The 25946-nt window shown below is 40.8% G+C and overlaps 1 gene segment (V, D, J or C); it reads right to left on the reverse strand.

Moving 5' to 3' along the window:
- Positions 1-845: 845 nt before the first annotated feature.
- Positions 846-20636, reverse strand: LOC144480881 (Ig heavy chain C region-like). The segment is given in 8 exon segments: positions 846-1555; positions 1987-2307; positions 6928-7245; positions 7334-7636; positions 10722-11033; positions 18282-18329; positions 20122-20391; positions 20532-20636. Coding segments are annotated over 8 exon segments (1998 nt in total).
- Between the last annotated feature and the right edge of the window lie 5310 nt (positions 20637-25946).

Consider the following 25946-nt stretch of genomic DNA (forward strand, 5'->3'; position numbering starts at 1 on the left):
CCAGAAGGAATACAATAAACTGTTGACAGAGCATAGAAGCCATGGACAGATTTAAAAACAGGAGTTACAATTTTCAAGTCACGTTGCTATTAGACATTGGAGGCATTAGAGGCGAACAGGCACAGGGTGACAGATTAATAGGTATATGCAATGAATTAGGAAGGGGATGAAAACTTTTGGATGGTTCTGGTTGGAATCGGTAACATGAGAATGAGTCTTCAGTGGGTACACAGACTATAATTTTGCTGCTCTCGAAATTAAACTCATGATTTGACAGTCTCTGTCCATCTAATGCTGCGCCAAATATGCAACGTCAAAAATGAGGAGCAGTGGAGCGTATAGACAGAACGCAATGTGATAGTGCTGGTTGGCATTTGTAAGCAAGTGCAATGTAAAAAAGTGGCTTTGAATTTGGTGATTGAGAAGCAGCATCCAGTTGTAGAATGTGAGGGGATTAATGTTGTGGAAACAGAAGGCATTTCACTGAAACAGGTTGCCTTTCTCGAACTGGATTAAACAGAGTTACACCAGACAACCAGTGTTGGTGAATGAATGTCAGTATATAGGTTGAACAGATGTTCCTCCACCTTCATTCATTCCATTCTATGGGTAAAAGCTTTATGGTCAAGGAATAAATCACAATATCACTTGTCAGTGCAGCTGCCAAGAATGCTTAAAGTTTAGTTTGATCAGGTGGCAGAAGCCCTAAGTTTTTTTTTAAGTGGGTAAACACAAAGGTATTGCACAGTTGGAACTTTGCAGCATAGACATAATTTATCTTTTCCTGAAAATATAAATCATCAGCCCAAATATATCACACACATAAACCATGAATAGGCAAGTCCGAAAGTTTTCATTTTGCATTTATTGCATCTTGTTAGGCTTATACATATCGAAAAAGGACACTGAAACCTCCAAGAGGTCTTTGACAAAATGACAACTTGTATCAAATATTACGAAGCTTATTTGAGGATATCAGATTCTAAACACAATTACCCTTCATTGAATGGTATCGTTTATGTGTTAGCAAAATGACAAAGCAAGTATTTGCTGCTCTAAAGCGTGATTGTGCCTTCATATGATTGGGAGATTTGCTGGTTCCAATTATCAAAAAAATATGAACCGAAAGGTGGTGACACTTTTACAGAAAATAACAATTCAATCGTGGCGGGCTATGCACAAGATTGAAAACTGTCAGCGAGGGCAAGTGAAACATTAACTAAAGTAGGTTTACCATAAGATTTATTTATACTTCGGATTAAATTCCTTTCAAGGGACGGGTGTCCCACTAAACAGGAATAAGTTGTGCCAGTGTTCCACTCCGCCGCTGTGAGCCTCAATCTGCTGGCAATGAAGCTGGAACCATTTCCGTCCTCGCTCACTGGTTGACTGGGGAAACCCGAATCTAAAAGCGTGTCATTGGCCAACCAAGCGGTATAAATTTCAGCAGGATAAAAGCCAGTGGCGAGACACATCAAAGTTGCCGTCTTCTCTGAGTCAATTTCGGCCACTGATGGTGGCAGAACGTACACTTTAGGACTATTCATTGCACCAACTGTAAAAAGAGAAAAATGCATACATTTCGTTAACCAAATCTTTTTATTTCCTTTTTTTTCTATACAGTTACCTCTCTTAGAAATATTATATACTGCAAATGTGTAATGCTTCCTATCCCTCAGAGTTTTAAGGCGTGTTTCCTTGTTCATGGGGATCATTAATATTCGTTCATTCGTTGTGGTTTGATGTTATTTTGAACAGATTTAGAGAAATAACTTATAAAGGTACGGACATTTTTTGAGTTTGCAGCTCAGCAGATTCTCATCTGTTGCATTTTTCATGGCAGTCTTTATCCATGTGGCGACTATTGGGTTCCAGGACTATGTGAAGTGTGTTATACGAGCATTTAATGATAGAATCAGATTTTTGTTTTCGTTTAACAACATTGATAATTGAACCAGTCTCTGAACGAGTATTATCTACGCTTACCCTTTATTTTCCGAGTGGACTGTTTCTTTGGTGTTGGTAATTCACTTCCTTCTGCAAGGCAGACATACTCCACCCCAGTGTCCCACTCTGCTGCTGTGACTTTCAGTTTACTCATGATCGTTGTTTTACTTCCACTCCATTCAGGAGTTTGGGTCTCAACTCCTTCCGTTCTCATTCTCCCATCCACTTGCCAGGAGACACTGACGTTTTCTAACACAGTGTAACGGATTTCACAAACAATTGTCGCTGTCTTTTGGACCCAAATCTCCTCAAATGAAGGGTTCAATATATTTACGGAAATGTCTTCCTCGTAGCAATCAGCTAGGAAGAAGGTGAAGGGTTATTTGAATGTTTCATGTTGAAATCACTGTTGGCAACAACTACTACATGCTAACAAAAAATAAATGTGGAAAATACTTACTGCAATATGCTTTGAGATTGTATTATCTTGTTGCAGCTGAGCTGATGAGTTTCTATGTGCTCCTTGTCCCATTAACTTCCTTCTTATGGCTCATTCCAATCATTTCCCAATGCATACATATATGCAATCAAATGATCAAATAAAGTAAAAAAAAATGTTCCCTGCATTTCAGATGAGATTAAACCCCTAAAGGACTTGCCCTCCATATGATTTTGCAGCTTTGCCTCATTATTTGACACAAAGTTTACTTTCGCGTCGAGTTTGGTGAAGTTAAAGGGGAAAGCAAATGCCAGTTAAGTTCAGAATGAGCATTGCTGGAATTTTTAAGTAAATCAAACATATTTGTTTTCAAATGTAGAATGGCCACATATATATTATTACGCTGATAGGCCTGGCCCTGAGGTTCTCAACATTTATGTGTCTGAAAATGGGCAGGCCCTCTGTTTCACATTCCATACTACCCGTTCATTAACAACGAGACAGCAATACCAACCAAAATGGGAAATAAGCCATTTAAATTCAGGTTAAAGAAGTATCTCTGGCCAGAGAATAAGAACATCAGGTGCAGTTAGCACTGCTGCCTCACAGCGCCAGGGATCCAAAGGAGATGGATTCCTCTCCTTTAATATATGGAGATTAAAGCCCCCTCCCCCACCCCCACCACGACAATCACATCCACAATAATTGTATTGCATTTGTTAGAAGCTTGTGTTGCATTTTCCTTAATGTTATGTCCACGAGTTTCACTATAGGAAACGAGTCAATAAAGATCTCCAAAAAAAAGCTTCTATTTCACGTTCGCTATTCTTAATCTCCATCAATTCTAATTCAACCTCCAAGTCTTTTCATCCTTTCTGCGACTGTACTTATGTCATCATTTACTCTGATTGTCACTTCTGCCACTTCTGCAATCATTTGACCTTTGTGGATTGGTGTTTGCCTGACAATATTAATGTCAATTGTTATCATCTTTAAACATGCTTCTATAAGTACATTTACATCTAAACCACATAGAATCATAGAAACCCTGCAGTGCAGAAAGAGGCCATTTGGCCCATCGAGTCTGCACCGACCAGAATCCCACCCAGGCCCTACCCCCATACCCATACATATTTTACCCACTAATCCCTCTAATCTACGCATCTCAGGACTCTAAGGGGCAATTTTACCATAGCCAATCAACCTAACCCGCACATCTTTGGACTGTGGGAGGAAACCGGAGCACCCGGAGAAAACCCACGCAGAAACGAGGAGAATGTGCAAACTCCGCACAGACAGTGACCCAAGCCGGGAATCGAACCCAGGTCCCTGGAGCTGTGAAGCAGCAGTGCTAACCACTGTGCTACCGTGCCGCCATTTCACATTTTTCTTTGCCGCCACATATTTGTCTTTGTGCCATTAGGTTATCTAGCTGATTGCGAAACCTTTGTGCATTCAGATATAAATGCTTCAACTTGCTTAATATTACGTTTATTTGTATTAATTCGCCAATGCATGATTAATGTTACACTCTCTGACTTCCTCTCCCAACCTGCTTACCTTTAACCAAATGACTACTCTCCTCTACTGCTGAAACTATCGGTCTTCAGCTCACAACTCTGCCATCACCCGAATCCTCTTTCTCCTTTAGTTTTAAAACATAACCACATCCAAAATGGTGATAACTTTGTGATGTGGAGATGCCGGCGTTGGACTGGGGTAAACACAGTAAGGACTCTAACAACACCAGGTTAAAGTCCAACAGGTTTACTTGGGAGCAAACGCCACTTTTGCTACCAAATAAACCTGTTGGGCTTTAACCTGGTGTTGTTCAACTCCTAACTGTGATAACTTTGTGCACATGCATAAATTCTAAATCACTGCACATTCTTCCCTTTTTCTGTCAGCGAGAAACATACAGCATCTCTCTGAAACTGACGTTCAATATACTCTCCGAATTTACAAACATGCCTACAATGGAACGGACTGAAATGTCTATTATGCATGTCCATTAGTGTAACTTTGTTTTCGTGCTTACAATAAACCTGTTTCATTCCTCCCAATATCAATATTCTACACGAAAGTTCTTAAGAAAATGTGATCATTCTAATTACTATGACTTACGTTTTGCCTCCTTCCAGAGTGTCAGATGTGAACAGGTTCATCTCTGGTGGGATCTCTGATTAAATCATTATATTTCTTCTCTTAACCTTCACTTCTTCAAGAATGTAACTGACTAACTCTACCAGGAAGAAACTGCATAATTCATTTGTGCATTTTCCCGAAGACCTTCGCATAAGATTTACTGCCCAGAATTAGGCACCCGATTCAATTTTAGTTCAAAGCTGTGTTGAATAAAGTTTGAACAGCATGTCCTTGATCAAGAGCGAAGTGTTTCTGTTTGAACAGCCCGAGATCTTGTTTTCTTTAACAATTTTCTCAACCTTCCCGGCACTCCTCACTGATTTGCACACATGCATCGCTAACTCCGCCTGTTCCTAAAAACGTTTTTGGAACGGCAACCTTTTTTTATATTGGTTTTCCTGAATTGGCGTCAACATAAAACATTAGGAGGGGAAGAAGCCACGAAAAGTTTGGAAGTTTCACTGAAATATAACGACCCATCGAGTTAATTTGAAACAACAGAGCACCAACGTGAACGCATTTTGCAACAAAATAGCAGACAGTAAAATCCCCGTGCATCAAACAGATTGGATTCACCAACTGGAATCTTCAGGTAATCCCCCTCGTCATTCTTCTGAGATGCATTTGGTTTATTTCCCAACAGTTAACTTGGAACTATATGAGGAAGCGTGAAACCTTTAACAGTCTCGTTTAAACATTGTTTTCTGTTATTACATCTAACAAGGAAGGTCACTTTGCGTGTCTCTGCCAAATGCCCTTTTGAATCTGTTCCTCGGCAAAAATAAGCGCCCATCCCTAATTGTCTTTCAGAAGGTAATGGTGAGTCACCTTCCTGAAATGCTGCCATCAATGTGGTGTTGGTACGTCCATAGTGCAGTTATGATGGGGTTTACATGATTTTGCCTCAGGGAAAATGAAGAAAAGGACCCATATATTTCCAAGTCAGGATGTATTGTGTATTGGAAATATACTGCCTCCTTTTAATATCGCTGGGCCAAAATCCTGGATGTCCCTCCCCAACAGAACTGTGGGTATACTTCAACCGCGTGGATTGCAGCCGCTCAAGAAGGCAGCTCACCCCTATCTTCTCAAGGGTATTCAGCGATGAGAAATAAATGTTGGCCCAGCCAGCGACGCCCACAGATTGTTCCCGGATATCTGTGTGAAGCCAGGATATCAACAGTCTAATTTAACTCGAATGCATCAGAGCCACGTGAAGTCTTTACTTCATCAGAAGTGGAAACATGCCAGCTCCCAAAATGGCCCTTTTGGTCGTAGGATGGTGAAAGAATTGGTCCCACCATATTTTCTGGATTTGACTAGACTACTGTAACTTCCAGCAGCTACTGTGTTAATGTCGATAACCTGGTGAAGCACAGCAGCCGAACTTGGGAGCTATTACATTGCATAGGAAGGTATTACAACCTAATGATGCTTCCCAATCGTATATGCTCCATTTTACCAGCTTGGCAAGCGTTAGTCAGTTTTGTTCGTGTAATTGTAAGGTGGGTGCCTCGGTTATTGTAGCCAAAGGACTTTCCTCATGTGTCAACATGTGCAGCAAAGACCAGTGATCACTGTACAATGAGAGCATCACAAGTTAATTGGATTTTCATTTGATTGGAACTCGTACATGGCAAGATATACTAAATAGAGAATTGAACTATTATTTATTGCTACTGTACAAATAAATGGTGGCTGGAGACGGGATAGAGAACAGACAAGATCAATTAAACCATCAAATGCCAGAGCATAACCTGATATTCTGGGAAGTTTTAATTTTTCCCGCTATTGTAGAGATGCCGGTGCAATTATTGCAGAGATAATGCTTTTATCCTGAAAGAAAAATCCAATCAAAAATGAAAAGTAAATCATGAGAGGTGATTTCTTCGATCAAAAGCGCTGGTCACTTGATTAGTTTTAGGGCATGAAAACTGTATTTGATTCGACCCTGTGACATCTATCCCACTTGTTACTGTACTTTTAAGACTAGAAATGTGCGCATTTCTTTCCATTATTTGGTTGAATTCCATAACAGTTGGTTGTTTCTGCCTTTCAGTTGGCTGAATCGGAGCACACAGTATTGTGCTGCATTAAAACAGCAAGTTCAGCATGTTCTCATCAGCAGAAAACTGCGCAATTAATTAACAGACATTTTTATCCTTCAGCTGTTCATTTCACTGGATTCTCAGGTAGCTTGCCTGGGCCTACCAATTGAGTATTGACTATCGTCTCCTTTCCGAGGAGAAGACACATTAATTGGTGTCCAAACATTTTGGATTTGCTGGACTCTACTTCGATCTGCTCGTTAGTATATTATCTTTTGGATATTGTGGCCGGATTAACTGCAAAGTCTTATTTTTGTAAAAAAAAACATTCCAACAAACTGTGCTTACCTTTCGGGCTGTTGATCGTCCTCTTTCCGGTGAATTTTGTAGCTGGATGTGAAGCGGTACAGGTGTATTTTGCTCCTGTCTTCCATTCCCCTGCCGGTAAAATGAGGAGGCTGCTTGTGCTGAAGGTCTGGTCCTGTTCCAGAGCAGTGGGGAAGCGAGTGATGTTCGAGCTCAAAACAGTTCCGTCCTTCTCCCAGGAAATGGATATTTTGTCCGGGTAGAATCCTCTTATCAAACAAGTGAGAGTAGCGACGCTGGAACTTTGAATCTCCTCTGCTGATGGAGGCAGGAGTCGGAGATTGGGCTTCGATGGCTGGACTGCAACAGAATAACAACCAATGATTTCCATCCCTCCGTTGTCATTCAGAAAAGAATGATTGTGTTTGCACATCGTGCTATAACTCACCTCTTAACTTTTGTGTTTGCTTTGAGACCAGAGTCGATGATTCGCCCTGCTGTGCTGAACAGTTGTATTCAGCCCCACGATCCCACTCCTCCACACTGCTGGTCAAGCGGCTGATGGTCAGATATTGGTTTCGCCCTTGTTGATGTCCTTCAATTTGAACACCTTCGGTCCTTTTCTTACCATCCACTGTCCAAGTGATCCCAACCACACTGGGAACTGTGGAGACCACTTCACAAATGAGTGTGACAGTTTTCTTTATCCAAATTTCTTCAAGTGAGGGGTCTCTGAGAAATACTGTGATTTCTGTCAATGGAAAATAACATAAATCCCGAATCAATGGGAGGCTTTAATGGTAATGATTTCATTTATAACGAGAATTTTAATCTCAATGCCAACCGTTAGCCTGGCAATTTTTGTCTTTAGTGGGTTTTCTTGAATGTGAACTATAATTCTGCAGTTTGGCAAGATGCTGATATGAAACAAAACAGGGATCTTTTCTGGGACCCTTGCTGTTTGTCATTTTCATAAATGACCTGGATGAGGAAGCGGAGGGATGGGTTGGTAAGTTTGCCAACGACACGAAGGTTGGTGGGGTTGTGGATAGTTTGGAGGGATGTCAGAAGTTACAGAGGGACATAGATAGGATGCAAGACTGGGCGGAGAAGTGGCAGATGGACTTCGACCCAGATAATTGTGCAGTGGTCCATTTTGGCAGGTCAAATGGGATGAAGGAGTACAATATAAAGTGAAAGACTCTTAGTACTGCAGAGGATCAGAAGGACCTTGGGGTCCGGGTCCATAGGACTCTAAAATCGGCCCCGCAGGTGGAGGAGGTGGTTAAGAAGGCGTGTGGTGTGCTGGCCTTTATCAATCGAGAGATTGAGTTGAGGAGTCCGGGACAATGTTGCAGCTATATAAGACCCTCGTCAGACCCCACTTGGAGTACTGTGCTCAGTTCTGGTTGCCTCATTACAGGAAGGATGTGGAAAAGATTGAAAGGGTGCAGAGGAGATTTACAAGGATGTTGCCTGGATTGAGTGGCATGCCTTGTGAGGAGAGGCTGAGGGAGCTCGGTCTTTTCTCCTTGGAGAGACGTAGAATGAGAGGAGACCTAATAGAGGTAGATAAGATGTTGAGAGGCATAGATCGGGTGGACTCTCAGAGGCTTTTTCCCAGAGTGGAAATGGCTGCTACGAGAGGACACAGGTTTAAGGTGCTGGGGTGAAGGTACAGGGGAAATGTTCGGGGGAAGTTTTTCACACAGAGGGTGGTGGGCGAGTGGAATCGGCTGCCGTCAGTGGTGGTGGAGGCAAACTCAATAGGGTATTTTAAGAGACTCCTGGATGAGTACATGGGACTTAATAGGATGGTGGGTTATAGGTAGGCCTAAAAGGTAGGGATATGTTCGGCACAACTTGTGGGGCCGAAGGGCCTGTTTTGAGCTGTAGTTTTTCTATGTTTCTATGTTTCTAAAATTCTGAACGGTGAATTGAGACTGTGCAACTGGCTAAGGGGCACTGGCATACAGTAAGGCATAAAGAAATGCAACAGAAAGTGCCATAGTGTAGCAAGATTTAGAAACATAAATTTAGAAAGAAACAATAAAACAGGGAGCAGGAGAAAGTGAGACGGAGAGGGGGGAAGCTGCAGGAACAGGGAGTCAGGAAAATACGTGAAGAGGATATGAGATTGGAATTTCACCTCTTGGATGCCGAGTTCTCAAACGGTTTGTTTCTGCTTGAGACAGTGGTGCGAGAAATCAAGTGGCAGAGAGAGATACACAGAGAGAAAAGAGAACGAGTTTCTTTGTATGTGTGTGTGTGTTTATGTTTGTGTGATAGAGTGGGGGTGGGGGGGGGGGGGGGCAGAATCGGAAAAAATAGCAGGAGGAAGAAATAACGATCTATGTTTCTGTTCTATTCCACCTAGATTGATTTGGTGACCTGTCGCTATATTTTCGTCATATATTGTAAATCGATTATACTCAATACATTCTTTACCCAAAGCATAACATTCGTGAGAAAGCGTCTGAGAATTGTCTTTTGCAACATTCTCCCAATTGTAATCAACATTGCGTACTTCAGCCACCGTAGTTGAAAAGGAGAAAGATAGACAGCAAAATGAGGATGTTCAGCCTTTCAAAACCTCATGATCTCTTATGAAAAGCATTATTAAGCAGCTTGGCCATTACTGCTGAATGAATTCCAAGCAATTTTACTGTAGTATTTAACTGCAACATTGAGTCTAACTGATCACACTCACAGGAAGATCAATGGTCAGATAAGTGGCAGATGGAATGTAACCATGAAAAGTGTGACGTGATACACGTTGAAATGAGTCATTTGACAAATAAGTATTGATTGAACGACATGACACGAGGAAGTTATGTCGAACAAAGGAACCTTGGTGTATATGTCCATAAATCCCTGAAGACCGAAGGGCATGATAGCAAGGTGGTGAAAAAAGGCATTTGGACACTTGTCTTCCTCCATCGAGGTATACATTACAAAATCAGGGAAATCATGTTAGAGTTGTATAGAACTTTGGTGAGGCCATAGCTAGTGCAGTGTGTGCAGTTCTGGTGGCCAGATTGTAGGAAGAATGTGATTGAACTGGAGGGGTGCAGAGGAGATTCACCAGGATGCTGCCTGGCTTGCAACATTTAATTTACGACGAGAGGATGGATAGGCTTAGGTTGATTTCTTTGGAGCAGAGAGAAATGAGGGCTGTCCTGATCGAGGCATACAAGATTATGAGGGGCATGGGCAGAGTGGAGAAGGAAAGCTGTGCCCTTATTTAAAGGATCAGTCAGGAGGGGTTAGAAGTTCAAGCTGAAGGATAGGAATTTTACGATGATTTGAGGAAAGACGATTTACTCCCAGATTGTGATGATGGTCTGGCCTGCACTGCCTAAGAGGAAGGTAGAGGTGGTTTGCCTCACATCCTTTTAAAAAGTGTCTGCATGTGCACTTGTCATGTGATCACATTCAAGGCTATGGGGACAACTGCTGGTGAATGGGATTACGCGGGAGTTCATGCTTCTTTGGTGTCCCTACAGACGCCAGAGGCCGAAGGGCCTATTCTGCAATGCATGTGCTATGAATATATGATTCAATTGGTCTGCTCCAGGATCTCCAAGAACAAAATATGTGAAATTCTGTGAAATGAAATTTGAAAAAAACAGAAATTCTAAAGATGATTCCAAAGTCTTACTGCTTCCCTCGTCAAAGATATTGCCGAGTTTTCACAACATTTTCTGGGTTTTCTTTCTCGGATTTTTAATGCTTATCGAATAGTTTATGTGCCAGCTTCCCAATGAATTGAAACCTGAAAATAAAATAAGATTGTATGACATCTGGAAGTTTGTGAGTTGGTTCCATTTCCTCACCTGATGTTGATCTAATTTCTTTTCGTTTGTTGCTGTTGGTAGCAGAATGGGTCACTTGGCAGCTGTACGTGGAACCGCTGTTCCATTCCTGAAGCGGCAACTTAAGGATGCTCCTGGATTGGAATTCTCCTTTTGCTGTTTTACATGGGGACGTAGTGGTGAAGCCAGACTGTAGGGCGTTTCCATTCTTCTCCCAGCGCACTCCAATGCTTTCTGGTTTGTACTCGCTGATCAAACAAATCAACTGCACAAACCCCTTTGCTCTCAACTCATCAGTTTCAGAGAAGAGACTGATGATTGGGGGAGTCGGTCCTAAAATTACAAAACAGGTCTTAGTCCCTCATATGACTAAAATTAAATCGTTTACAACATGGTTAGCCAAAATTTATTCCTGAACCAACATCGAAATCAAAATCAAATAATTCTGGCAGGATCAAATTGCTGTATGTGAGAGCACATTAACTGCAGCATCTGTCTGAGTGAATCAGTGCCGATATTCGAAAGATATTTCGTGGTCAGTATAACATTTGTGGCGTTATGAGGACGTGAAAGCGGGTTAAAATATTTTATTTTTTCTTCGTTTACCTACTTAATCCATTGTCGTGTATTACTTGCCATTTATATCATTAGCCTAACAAACTTTACAACACTTGAATTGTTTTCATAAATACAGGCCACATATTTTTGTGTAAGGTGACATGATTGACTCTCGGCACTGAGTTGAGAAAGTTGATATCGTTGACACATCACAGAATACTTGCACTAACAACTACAATTGTATTCCCACTGACCCGTTCCTATTCATCATTGCAGTTGCCTGGAATTTCCTGCCATTGAAAAGTTCAGCGTTATTGTGGGACATAACTGAGACGCATCTTACAGGGTGTAAATTCATGCTGTCATCAGGAAATTGCGTTTTGCCTCCAACAGCTTGAGAAAAACTGCATGCTGCAGATACTAGTGGACCTGCATTTCGAGAACATTAATTGAGTTCACAGAAATTTCCAAGCTGCTTAATGTATTTTACATATTTATGGTCAATGCTAGCAGGTACAGGTTCAACTCAGAATTGTACCTTCGTTTGGCTGCGCATTGGCAATCTGAATTTGAGATTTATTTTAAGACGTATCTCAATTTTCTCTGGCAAATTGCAACGGGGCATTGAGTGTTTCCCAAGGTGTTTGATAAGATGTTCAATTTCATTTAAAAAAATAACCGTAACAGGTATGAAACTCTCTGGATAGTTACTGTGCACATTTATCTACTGATGAATAGCTGTGAGGGAACAGATAGGGAGCTGGTTCCCGTACTGTAAAGCTACGTTTTGATAATCTGTTGATAACTACTGACAATCTGGTTACTAACAGAATTAAGAAAATATCAAGTCAACATTAGGGCAGTCAGCTCCATATCTACCCCCCAGCCGCCAGTTATCGGCAGAATATTCGGGTATGGACAATGTGTTAAAGGAATTGAGATGATAATGAACATTTAAATTTGCTTGTCATCACTTAAATTGATAAGCAAATGATTGTGAATTCAATGTGTCAAACATTTCATTCTTTTTGACTTGGCGGAAAGTGGTTGTTTAAAATTATCTGTACCTTGAATTCTTTTTTTCCTCTCATATATGTTTTTACTTCTTATATCAATGTGCGCCTCGGCGACATCATCTGACACCAGAACGAGACTATGCACCTGTAAATTGACAACCCTACACTGCCACAAGTAGCGATTGTTCAAATGTCACTGAATTGACCGATTGTCCAACATCCAGCACTGCAATGCAGCAGTTCCCTTAAAATAAACTTTCGCAATGCAGAGATCATCAGATTCTACTGTAGAACCCACTTTCCGTCTGAGGCCAAACTAGACGGATGACAACAATGGAATATTGTTTTGACCACAAGACCACCAAGTATTCATTTCATTTCTCAAGACCGTTAGGTTTCACCACAGATACAACGTCCAACTTCACTTTCACCTGAGCACAAGCGCTGCTGAAATCATCATTCATTAATTTCCTTTCTCTATTCGAATCCATTCTAACCCATCACACTACATTCTCCCTTCTGTGAATTTAAAGCCACCAGAGCCACTATCGACCCATTTTTAACCATGCTAAGTATCTTTGTCCCATGACTTCGATGCTCGGTAACCTACACCATGCCCAGGACAATCAACACATTTAACTTAAAATTTGTATCCTTCTCTGCAAATCTTTCCATTACCGCCTCCTCCTAGATCACAGAACACAACTGCTGTTCCACAAACTACAGAGTAACTGTGCACATTTATTTGAGTCTGATTTCAATTGCTCCAATATTGGTCGCCTTCCAATTAGCAGCCGTTCCTCATGTTCTGTAATTCTCTCCGGAAGTTTCACCGCCCATCCACTGGCCATTATCCTTTATGATATTCATTAAATAAAATACAACAAAGTAAAATATGACTGAAAAAACCTACCCCTCTAATCAAACTTTTGTCAATTGGCAATAATATCACCTTCAGTGTCTCTTGTTAGACTTCAGTGTTTGATGATTCCATGAACTGCTTTGGGGTTGCATTTTTACACTAAAATTACGATATGAATACACGTTGTCACTGTTCTTAACACTGTCGACATTTTTAAATAATAATTAAGCAAGTTGCTTTCTTAAAGAAGGATTCCTAGATTAATACGAGAGTACAATAATGCGTGTGTATGGCAGATGTTATAAAACGGTGATGCATTAAGTGTTAAGTAAGTCACTAGAATAATCACAATGTCAACACAGAAGGATTAAGATTAAAATTATTCTGATGACATCACTGCTTCTTGCAGGGCATTCATTACTCACACAAACTGCTGCTTAATACATCTATTTATCTTCACAAAATGATTTTACAATAGTGCCTTTTCTTTATCGACCAATACAAATATTGTTTCTGTCCAATTAGGTAATGAGAACTCTTCTTGATTATTAAGAATCTAACATTTTATTCTGATGAACTGAGATCAAAGATAATTTGTCAAATAGCTGAATTCAGTTTCTACCCTGGCCATTGCCTGAGGCATATTTAGACTGTCGCAACATCGACGTTGCACATTACTCTTGCCCATAAGACCATAAGACATAGGAACAGAATTAGGCCACTCGCAACATCGAGACTGCTCCACCATTCAATCAAGTTGATGTTTTTCTCATCCCCATTCTCCTACCTTTTCCCCATAGCCTCTGATCCCCTTTTTAATCAAGAACATATCTATCTCTGTCTTCAAGACACTCAATGACCTGGCCTCCACAGGCTTCTGCGGCAAAGAGTTCCACAGATTCACCACTGTCCAGCTGAAGAAATTCCTCCTCATCTCTGTTTCAAAGGATCGTCCCTTTAGTCTGGGATTGTGCTATCTGGTTCTAGTTTTTCCGACTGATGGAAACATCGTCTCCACGCCCACTTTATCCAGGCCTCACAGTATCCTGTAAGTTTCAATAAGATCCCCTTCATCCTTCTAAACTCCAACGAGTGCAGACTCAGAGTCCTCAACCGTTCCTCTGATGGAGAAATCCAGCACGAGGGGGCATGGCTTTAAATTGAGGGGGGGTAGTTATAGAACCGATGTCAGGGGTAGGTTCTTTACCCAGAGGGTGGTGAGGGATTGGAATGCCCTGCCAGCATCAGTAGTAAATGCGCCTAGTTTGGGGGCGTTTAAGAGATCCGTAGATAGGTTCATGGACGAAAAGAAATTGGTTTAGGTTGGAGGGTCACAGTTTTTTTTTAACTGGTCGGTGCAACATCGTGGGCCGAAGGGCCTGTTCTGCGCTGTAATGTTCTATGTTCTATGTTCATACGACAAGCTCTTCATTCCAGGGATCATTCTTGTGAACCTCCTCTGGAACCTTTCCAATGCAAGCACATCCTTCCTTGGAAACGGGGCCCAAAACACCTCACAATGCTCCAAATGGCGCCTGCCCAGAGCCGTGTGCAGCCTCAGAACTACATCCCTGCTTTTGTATTTTAGCCCTCTCGACATGAAAGCTAACACTGCATTTGCCTTTCTAACTGCCGACTGAACCTTCACGTTAACCTTAAGAGAATGTTGAACAAGGACTCCCAAGTCCCTTTGTGCTTCTGATTTCCTAAGCATTTCCCCATATGGAAAATAGTCTATGCCTCCATTCCTGCTTCTAAAGTGCAGAACCTGACACTTTTCCACGTTGTTTTCCATCTGCCATTTCTTTACCCATTCTCCTAGTCTGTCCAATTCCTTCTGCAGCCACCCCCCCCCCCCCGCCTCCACCCCCCCCCCCCCCCCGTCTCCCTGCTTCCTCAATACTACCTTCCCTCCAGATATCTTTGTATCATCTGCCAACTTAGCAATAGTTCCTTCAATTTCTTCTTCCAAATCGTTAATGCATATTGTGAAATGTTGTGGTCCCAGCACCACCCCTAAGGCACACCACTAGTCACCGGCTGCCATTCTGAAAAAGAGCCCTTCATCCCCACTCTCTGTCTTCTGACAGTCAGCCAATCCTCTATCCATGCCAGTCTCTTACCCTTAACACGATGAGCTCTTAACTTATTTCACATTCTCCTATGTGGCACTTTGTCAAAGGCCTTCTGGAAATCTAAATATATCACGTCCACTGGTCCTCCTTTTTCTAACTTCCTTGTTACCTCCTCAAAGAAATCTAAAGGATTTGTCAGACATGACCTCCCCTTGTCTGAGAGTCAACCTGATGTGCTCGACATCCCAAAGACCATCCATTCCTTTCACTAAATAATCTCATGCCTCCGTTCCTGGATAAGGTCATATACAACTGAACATTTACTGCACGGCGTTGCTACCTGTAGATTCCATGATAAAAATATGCCCACACCCAGCCCGGCAAACCTCCCACCTTCACTATTCTCATGCACTCGTGACCTCTGGAATATTGCTAATTACAACTGTTCTGCTATTTGCAGCCATTTAAGAGGCATTGTAAAATAAACAGCAGCAAAAGTCGTACAATCATTTCATGGTGAACAAAACGAGGCAAATCTGTGATTCTGCCTATGCACAGGGTCTTATTGAAAGCCATCTATTGAATCTGGCTGTCTCATTTTCACACAAAACTTGTCAGCATTCTGCCTCGAGATTGTTGTAAAATTTGTCTTCAGAAATTAATTCAGCATCCACTTCTATCAGGCCTCCTGGCAGTTCATCTCTTATAAAAAATCAAGACATCAACTAACTCCTCAAACCCACATGTGACGCATTACCACTTTTTAAAATCGACATCCAGTCAAAGGTTTCTCCTTAATTACTCATCCAAAGCCGTCTTTGTTAACCTTGGCTACACCTTGGCTAACATGCCCTGTTATAACCAGAACAATTAAAATTGATCTTAACTAATATGCCGTAGCACACACACTATTTTAGAATTTTGGGACACACTATTGAAGGGACATAGAAATCATAGAAACCCTACAGTGTAGAAAGAGGCCATTCGGCCCATCGAGTCTACACCGACCACAATCCCACCCAGGCCCTACCCCCATATCCCTACATATTTACCCGCTAATCCCTCTAACCTACCCATCTCAAGACACTAAGGGGCAATTTTAGCACGGCCAATCAACCTAACCCGCACATCTTTGGACTGTGGGAGGAAACCGGAGCACCCGGAGGAAACCCACGCAGACACGAGGAGAATGTGCAAACTCCACACAGACAGTGACCCAAGCCGGGAATCGAACCCAGGTCCCTGGAGCAGTGAAGCAGCCGTGCTAAGCACTGTGCTACTCACTTTCTCGCCCAACAGCTTCCCTTGATGTTTCGAACGACTGCTCCACCTCTGCAGTGAAACAATACACATGAGTGATGTTTCTAATCCAACCTGCACCTCACCGTTTGCTTTGAAAGTTAAAAGGTAAAATGTACATCTGTGCTGATGGCACAAAACGGGCAGATTGGTACGGACCAGCTGTCATACAATCATTCATTGCAATCAGTGGAAGATAACGTGCCGAACCCATGCCCAAGTTTTGCACTGCCACGCGAGGACGGTTTTCCCGACCTCAGACTCCAAATCAACAAATTGCTTCTTCAAGTAAAGTAAGGAAATAGACAAAATAACATCTGAAGTGTAAGAAAATACTTCGCTGTCACAATGAGACTTAAAACAATTCTTGGTGTATTTTAGAATATGAAAGGACAAAGAGAAAGCTTTTGAATATTGTGTTCAATTTCAGTGTCTACTTTTTGGTTTAATCAGCGAGTTATACACACAGAGAACCCATATTAGCTGAAGGAGACAAGTTTCGATGTAAACAGGATTCTCACAGAATTACACAATGCGTGGTTAAATGGGGCGGCACGGTAGCACAGTGGTTAGCACTGCTGCTTCACAGCTCCAGGGACCTGGGTTCGATTCCCGGCTTGGGTCACTGTCTGTGTGGAGTTTGCACATTCTCCTTGTGTCTGCGTGGGTTTCCTCCGGGTACTCCGGTTTCCTCCCACAGTCCAAAGATGTGCGGGTTAGGTTGATTGGCCATGCTAAAAATTGCCCTTCGTGTCCTGAGATGCGTAGGTTGGAGGGATTAGTGGGTAAATATGTAGGGATATGGGGGTAGGGCTTGGGTGGGATTGTGGTCGGTGCAGACTCGATGGGCCGAATGGCCTCTTTCAGTACTGTAGGGTTTCTATGATTTCTATGATCTGTCTCGTTTGTTGTGCCACACCAGCAGATGGCGAATCAAGAGTCAGATTTCCTCAATGACTGATCTACTGTCCATTTGCTTTCCACTGGTATTCACAAAACTGAGACTCGACTGCTCTGCTGTCGCTTACTTTTGGTTGGAAATTAAATCCAAGTCAATGGGAGACGGGATAGGAGCTGAGGGTGTTGAGACGGGGGAGGGTGCAATAAACTTGTCAGATAGGTTGCTGAATAACTAGTGCACTCCTGGCGCTTTTGGAATAGTCCATGACCAGTCAGTCCCTTTCGAGATCATTTGCTTTTTCCCTTTGAGCCAAATTCTGAAATGTACAGAAGTTATTGGCCAACATGTTTTCAGAGTTCGATCAGACATTAATGTTACTTTCCATGTCATGGAGAACGAGAAGTGTTTTATGGGTCATATAAAACCATAACCAGCATTTTATGAAACAATACATTACATTTATTACGTGATTGTAGAGATCACTCCTCACCACAATATTGCATCGATTTGTTTTGGGTTAGAACTACTATCTATTCATTTTACAAGTTACCAGAATGATCAGGATGAAAATTGTATGATTGGTTCCGTTTTAACTCTAAAAACCAGCATCACCTTCCCAATGAAGTCTTTAAAGTGTTTGTTGACAGCTAAGTTACCCATAGAAATCTAATATTTTCAGTCACAATGTTCTGTTTAAAATAGTTCTAAATGCCAGCCAAATCAAATGAGACAGTCAATTAAGTCGGGATCTGAAAAATAACTATGAATGTTACTTCATCTCTTCAGGCAATATTAATGAAAACATTAGTTCTTCTTCACCTTTATGCACAAAAAAATCTTATTGAAGAAGTAGCAAGAAACGTCACTTACCAGAGTTCACAGTCAGCACGGTACCAGCCCCATCATAGTAGTAACACAGTCACTGAGCATCCATTCAGCCCATGTCACAAACTGCCAATGAAGCAAAATCCGCGAATCAAAGTCCTGAAGCAACATTGTTACACAGATCTTTTGTATTTGTTGCATTTATCAATGTATCTAAATTCTTGATCTGTTTCCATCCGTGGAGAGATTTTCCATGAGCTATGTGTACACTTGTAATACCTTACAAGAAAGACAATCCAGTGATTCAATATTAAGGACCATAATGGTGCATTTAAAAAAAACCAATTCCATCGGGAATGGATTTCTAATGCTGTGCAATTAGAGGTGTAAGAAACAGTACAATACAGCCTGGTTCGCCAGTTGTAAAGGAAATAACTGTTGTGGAGGTTTTTGTTGTGGCCCACATCACCGTGTCACCGTAGCTGCACATCACTTCACACCAGCACAATAAATCCATCATTCAAACCTTCACAGAAAATGCTTCAATCATTCCAAAATATCGATTGGAAATTGTCCAAATCGTTCCCTTCATAATGGGATCCGAGCAGCTGTCTATAGCTCCTAAGGACTTGTCCAAATCATGGAGAAACCTCCGTGCTATGTTATAAATGCGATTCAAATGTTTATAAACATAATTGCCAAAATAAACAGAGAAAATGTTTCAATGCATCAATCGGTGTCTGAGGAGGACAGCAGTTGTTTAACCATGAGCTACCGTAGCCACTCAGAAAGTAAAATCTGTTTGTTTTGTCTTCAGGAGTGTAGGGCTAGTTTTTGTATTAAGAGAATCTATGATTCATTAATGTGGCCCATAGCAGCCACACAGCCGCAGAGATCAGTGCAAAAACGTGTCATGTATAGTCATCCAAGCCTCTCAGTTCTCGACGTATACTCCGATGTGATTTCACATCACAGTGTTCTTTTTTTTCATTGTTTTCATTCAACTAAACGTGCTATCCTTCCAAAATATTCATTAATAATTTCCCGCAAAACCAGCTGAGGAACAGTTAACTTGTTCCAGTGTTAAAGAAAACAAATCTGACGATAGTTTGTGTATGACAGGAACCGTCTTCTCGATTGCTGTGGCAGTACCCACACAGTGGTCTAGCCCCGTTCAAAAACAGCTTCTCTGTTTGTCTGGGTGTTGAATACAGTTGCTGCGCATTCACATTTCAAATGCTGAGGTTTATGATCCTTGAACTATCACCAGATGTTTACAAATGTCCCCATTTCAAAATAGTATCCATAACTAAAATGCAGTTTCAGCCAGAAGAGCGAATAAAATTGTCTTGTATTCATTGGGAGATCGGAAGATATTTTTGCAGAACTGGAAGTTCAATCTTATTGTTGTGAGCAATTTCGACCTTTGCAGAACATCACAATGTTCCTTTTCTCATTGTTTTCTTTTGAGTAAACGTGCTAAACCTCCAGGTTATTCATTAATGACTTCCCGCAAGACGAGTTGAGAAACAGTTAAAATGTTCCAATGTTAAAGAAAACAAATCTGAAGATAGTTTGTGTATGACAGGAACCGTCTTCTCGATTGCTGTGGCTGTATCCGTACACAGTGGTCCAGCCCCGTTCAAAAACAACTTCTCTGTTTGTCTGGGTGTTGAATACAGTTGCTGCGCATTCACATTTCAAATGCTGGGATTTATGATCCTGCAGCTGTCACCAGATATTTACGAATGTCTCCGTTTCAAATAGTTTCCATAACTAAAATGTAGTTTCAAGCAGAAGAGCGAACAAAATTGTTTTGTCTTCATTGGGAGTTCCGAAGATATTTTTGTATGACTGGTAGTTCAATCTTATTGCTGTGGGGAATCATAAGCTTTGCAGTAAAATGTCACACTATCTTGAACTGTTAAGTCCTTGATTTTCAGAGAAAACGACTTGCTTCCCTTGTTGACTGATTCAACATATCGGCCGCCAATGGTGATGCGTTCCCAATCTGTTGAACCAGGATTTTTCCGAAACCAGCTTGTTGCACACAAGCTATAGCTAGCATCCCTTAGGACGCAGTTGATTGTCAGAGATTCGCCTATTTCTTTCGTTGCCATTCGTGGTGTTTGATCGACATGTGCACTGAAGGCATCTGTATGGAGAAAAGATACGAAATGAATTATTTGTCTGAAACAATACAAGAACTTGAAGGCAAAGAATTTTCCACAATGTATGCGCAGCCACCCAATTTTATCCAGTTAACACATATTTTCTCTTCTGAAAGAAACTTACTTGATAACCACGTTAAAAGGAGCGCAGCCCAGAAAATATGCATTGTTTCTTCACAAGCACTGAAAACCTCAGCAGGGCAATCGCTTGACCTCAACACTGAGTGCTCTGTGTAACGGTGGGCAGCTGAACACCGACTTTATAAACCTCAAGAGACAGGGTGAATTTGCATAGGGCGGAGTGGTCGAACATTATCAATCTGCATTGCTCAGTCTGTGCGATAGGTTACACTGTGACTATAATATCCATAGTCACACTACTGGAATTTGTATCCAATGAATTTGGACAATCCTGTCGAGTTATAGGGAATACTGCCAACATGTTGCGTTTGTTTCCATTCACACTGTTTTTCTTTTCATTTTATTGAAAACAATATTATTTCCTGAGGTGTGGCAGTTGTTAGCAGGAAAAGCATTCCTCATGAATGTGAAAGTGGTCGTGATTCGCCTATTTAAACGTGTACAGTTCGACTGATGCAGGTGCATATAAACTGCTGCGAGGAACAAAGTTCTTATTGATCAGATTAATAATATTATATATATTCAAGCACTGCGAGAGAGCAGTGACAGGGTTCCAAGTCAGGGTGCTGTGTGGTTTGGAGGAAAATGTTCGAGTCGCATTTTTCCGATCCATTTTTGTTTTTTCCTTCAAAAGAATCAAGGTTTCGTGTTTGGATTGTCCTTTCGAAGATGTCTCTGCAAATTACTCTACAACAACCTGGCCATACATTAAAGTAAGATCAGTAAAGCCTAAATGTCAGCTTTGAGCAATAAAAAGATGTCACGCAAACAATATGAATGAAGTAGCAATTATTTAACTCGACTCGAACTGCATTATTGGTAGTAAACCTTTGCTCATTTTTGCTGTGATCGTTTGACCTTCAGTTATATATTGCATTGTGCACGTGAATTGTACGAATGCCTTTGATAGATTTCTACCGCAGAATCGGCAAAGATATTAGCCAAAACATAATTACTGAGATTTTCCAAATTGCTTCACGTTCTGTCTGCTTCGCTGGCTATCTCTGCATGTATTGTCTATTCCTCTTTGACCCTGAAGGTGCATTACGAATGTGCAACAGAGGTCTAAGTTCGATTGCAAATGTGCAAATAAAATATTCCACAGGAATTTTTCTTGGCCAAGTTCGTCTACTCAATATATCCATATTTTTTAATCAGTCCTGCTCCAAAAATCCCTTATCTACCGTCAGACTGCGTCCTTGACCATGCGGCAAACTTACATTAAGAATGTGTCTTTGCAACTTCGATGATAAATTAGAATCACTAAGGAGCTTTCCACTTCATATTTGCAATATCACTAAGGCCCCCTATTTGCAATCCTATAGCAGCTCGAATCACCTATATCTCAGCTCGCCTTGCATGGACCCCTCATCTTTGCCTCCCTTACCTCTATATTCGATCATTTCAATGTATTCCTATCTCCCACACAATACCCACAGTAAATTGAAGGTGATGTAAGCATCTAATGTCCATATCGTAAGACACATAAGGTCCCATTTTCCTCCAACACCTGTAATTTCAATATTGTCATCCTTGTTTACAAAACCCTCTCGTGCTTCAGATTTTTGTATCGCTGTAATCTCCGCCAAACGCTCAACCATTGATGATGTTCATGCCTCTAATTGTAGTCTCCAGTACACTCCCAGTTTTAATTGCTCCACCACTTGTGGGACACAAGCCGTCTACCTGTCTGCCGCACGACCTTGCTTTCCCATTTTAATACAGTTGTTATAAGTTGCCTCTTTATCAGGAGCTTCATAAATTGACCGAATATTTCCTTATTTGTCTCGATCCCATTATTTCATTCATAAGGAACTGGTGATAGTTGTGGGGACGTTCATTACCTTGAAGGCGCTGGATAAATATTAGTTGTTTTATGCGGTGGCCCTATGGAGAGTGTTCCAAAAGGTGGGTGTGACACTAAAATTAAAAGCAAATGCATATTGTTAATAATTAGAAGACCAAAGCTATTTTTTAAATGGAACAATGAGCTATGTTCTTAGATGTCATTCAATCAGAAACTTTGAGATGAGTAAACAAAAAAATATATACTGGGATTGAAACCCTGAATAGAGCTTTGTTCGGTTTTTGGAATGAGCAGAGGGGCTAAGTGACATTTGGTCCTTTAATATGGTATGGAGATTGAGGCTTCAAACACTGCACAAGACATAACTTGTCGTTTTATTCATTCAAAGGTGCACATGTCTCTGGGAAAACCTATATTAATTGTCTCTCCCTCGTTACACATGATAAATTGTCGTGAGCTTCTTTCTGAGCAGGATGGCTCTGTTAGATAGAACTTAAGTGGAAATTACATTGTTGCGTTTTTGGGGTTTTTTACAAGTGATGTTGGTTCGGAACAGTAGATATTGTTCCATAATGGAGAATACACCCTAAAAGGCGTCATTTTTGACATTGTGTATCTTCATGGTCAGCATTGCAGATCGTAGCATTTTAGTTACAGATTTATTATTTTACAGTTTTTATTTAACTCGAAAGCTGCTATGGTGTTTTTTGAAATTACCTCTCTATTATTAGGCCAGCTGTAAAAGTGTTTGTTCTGCAGCTTAGTCAAACTGTTGCCACTCTGGTTCACCAGAGATTTCACAAGCAAGAGGCTAAATAAATACGAATGAACAAATAAGTGAATTGTTCAATTTCCTTCAAAATAAATTTGAGTACGGGTCGATACAATAAGAATGTTTTAAAATATTGAAAAGGAGGAAAGGTTGGATAAAAGAAGAAAAAAAGAGTTTTCAATTGTTAGGAGGTGTCAGAGGTACATTGTTAAATTTTTATTAAGTTTAGAAAAATTATCGAATGAATTGTCTTCATAAATAAACTTGTGAATCTGTGAAATTTACCAACATGTTAAATGTTTCGTTCATGAACAATGTCAACATCCACATTAAGCCTGGGTTGACTGGTGAATCGAAGGCGTGTGGAGTCATCAGCAATCTTTGATCTCCTGAACAGAACTCAAGAAACAAAATTATTCTTCGGGGGTTAGGCGGGGTAAATTTTCAGAGGATATTTGTACTCATGGGAGAGTAGAGGACCATAGGACATAGTCGCAGGATAAAGTTGCGATCATGGAAGACGGAGTTGGGGAAGAATTTTTCCTCTCAAAGGGTCGTGATTCTTTCTAATTCTTTACCCCAAGAAGCTGCGGAAACCTAGTAGTTGAGCATTTTAAAGGCTCAGATTGATAGGTTCTAAATAAGTATGGGAATTAAGGGTGACAGAGATAAAACAGGAAGGTGGATTATGTGAGTGGTAAATCAGCTTTAATATTATTAAATGACGGAGCAGACACAAAGAACTGAACGGTCTATTCCTGTTCCTATTTCTAATAGTCTTAAATTCACTGCTGTTGTCAGAAGTAAACATGCATTACCTCCTGACAAGTGCTGGGCCATACTTTTGTTGGAATGCACAGGTCGATATCATATTGAGAGTAGTGATGGATACTTTTACAGCCCTCCATTCTTGTTGATGATCAATGCACAGGGGAATTTTTGGGGTGAATTACTGTAGCTAATTGAAATTTCTGGAAGAGTTGAAAGATGCATTTCTTCTGCTATTCTGTTACCTTTGTTTTGGCACTCTAACTGTGATAATACTGCTGCCGTCAGGAGATCTTCGATCTTTAATATCTATGGGTGTTAAATCACAGTCTCGAAGTACCTTATATACTGGAGCAGAGATAGGCAATTCAATCCCTCGAGCCTGCTCCGCCATTGAACAACATGCTGGTTATTCTCTTTGCGTTTTAAGTGCTACATTCCTGTAATTTTTGGCATCTTTCCGAACAATAATCTATCTACTTCCGCCCTGAAAAGATTCAATGACCTGGCTTCCTCTGCTTTCTGAGGCAGAGAATTCCAAAGCTGCAAATAGAAAAATAATCACTTCATTGCTGTCCCAAAAAGCAGACCACTAATTTGAAAACGATGCACCCCCTAGTTATGGGTTCACCCACAAGACTCAGAATGTCATCTTTTCCACGTCTACTGTGTGAATACTATTTAGAATCGTATAGACTTCAATCAGGTCACAGCCCACAATTCGAAACTCCACTGGAAACAAACATAGTATTTTGACATTAGCCTCATAAGAAAACCGACTCATTCCAGTAATAAATTCAGCAAACCTGTTCCAACCCACTTATATCCTTGTGTAAATAAGGAGATGAAAACTGCTCACGTTATCCAAAATGCAGTCTCACCAATGCCTTGTATAACTGAAGCATAATATGGTTATTTATGAGTTCATTTCCTCTCTTGTTAAATTATGCATTTGCGTTAGCCTTCTTAATTAATAGGTTTTGGGGCTCATGCACCAGAACAATTAGATCCCTCTGAAATTTGGAATTTTGCAGCAGTTCTTCGCTTCAGTCATAGTTTTTTTTCCTCACAATCTTATTCAGAGGGCAGCAGTTTAAGAATACCATGGGTAGTGTAATGTTGAAATGGTAGAATTAAATGTTTTGGCACCTGATGCTTAGCTGAAAAATCCAGGCCAATGTAAGATTAGGTGAGCTTCATTATCCATGAACATGCTGCGTGATGAGGATTCAAATGTGCAGATTTTTTTTAAATTCAGTGAAGTATGCAAAAATCGTAGCATGCATTCCGAGTAAAGCCAACGTCCAAAATTCAGCTTTGAATCGCGGGCAAATACAATTATCCTCCTGCGTTTAACACTCCATTATCCCAAATTCTATTATTTTTTCCTCTCAAAGATGTAAAATGTGTTTGGCTGAGTTTACACAGACTCATTATATGTCAGATATCGAGTGTCCAGATTTCTCTGTTAAAGTTATGCGAGATGTTACGAATCTCCATGATTTTTTTGTGGATTATGCCAATAAGTCGAAATTAGTGTGTCTCGCGATATTTACTGTAAGGGAATCTGCAGACGTTCCATAATCTTCCACATCCAATCTCAGAAAATAAGTAGCATAAGGAAGGATAAAGAAAGTTGGGATAAATGTTATAGATTCAGATTTATTGTACCTTACAAATGATGGTTTGCCAGGAATCTGCACTGGTGTTTCAAATATCCACCATATTTATTCATGACTTGGACGACAGATTCGAAATTTGCGTATCAATGTCCGAAGGGGAAGTAAGCACGTATCAGAATAAGTTGTACAGGTGGGATCACAACTTTTCATTGGTAAATACACAATTTAAAAATGTGCATCCAACAGTACGGCAGATGCAGATAAATTGGAGAGAGATTAAATAACATGCTTTCCCTGCAAGTACAGTAAATGTATATATATTCTAAATGCTGAAGGATTATGAATTACCGAGAAAGAAGTCCGTTTCCAACCACACAAGGAAACATAGAAATTAATTGCAGGAGTAGGCCATTCGGCCCTTCGATCCTG

The sequence above is a fragment of the Mustelus asterias genome, chromosome 30, assembly GCF_964213995.1.
Source record: "Mustelus asterias chromosome 30, sMusAst1.hap1.1, whole genome shotgun sequence".
NCBI classification, from domain to species: domain Eukaryota; kingdom Metazoa; phylum Chordata; class Chondrichthyes; order Carcharhiniformes; family Triakidae; genus Mustelus; species Mustelus asterias.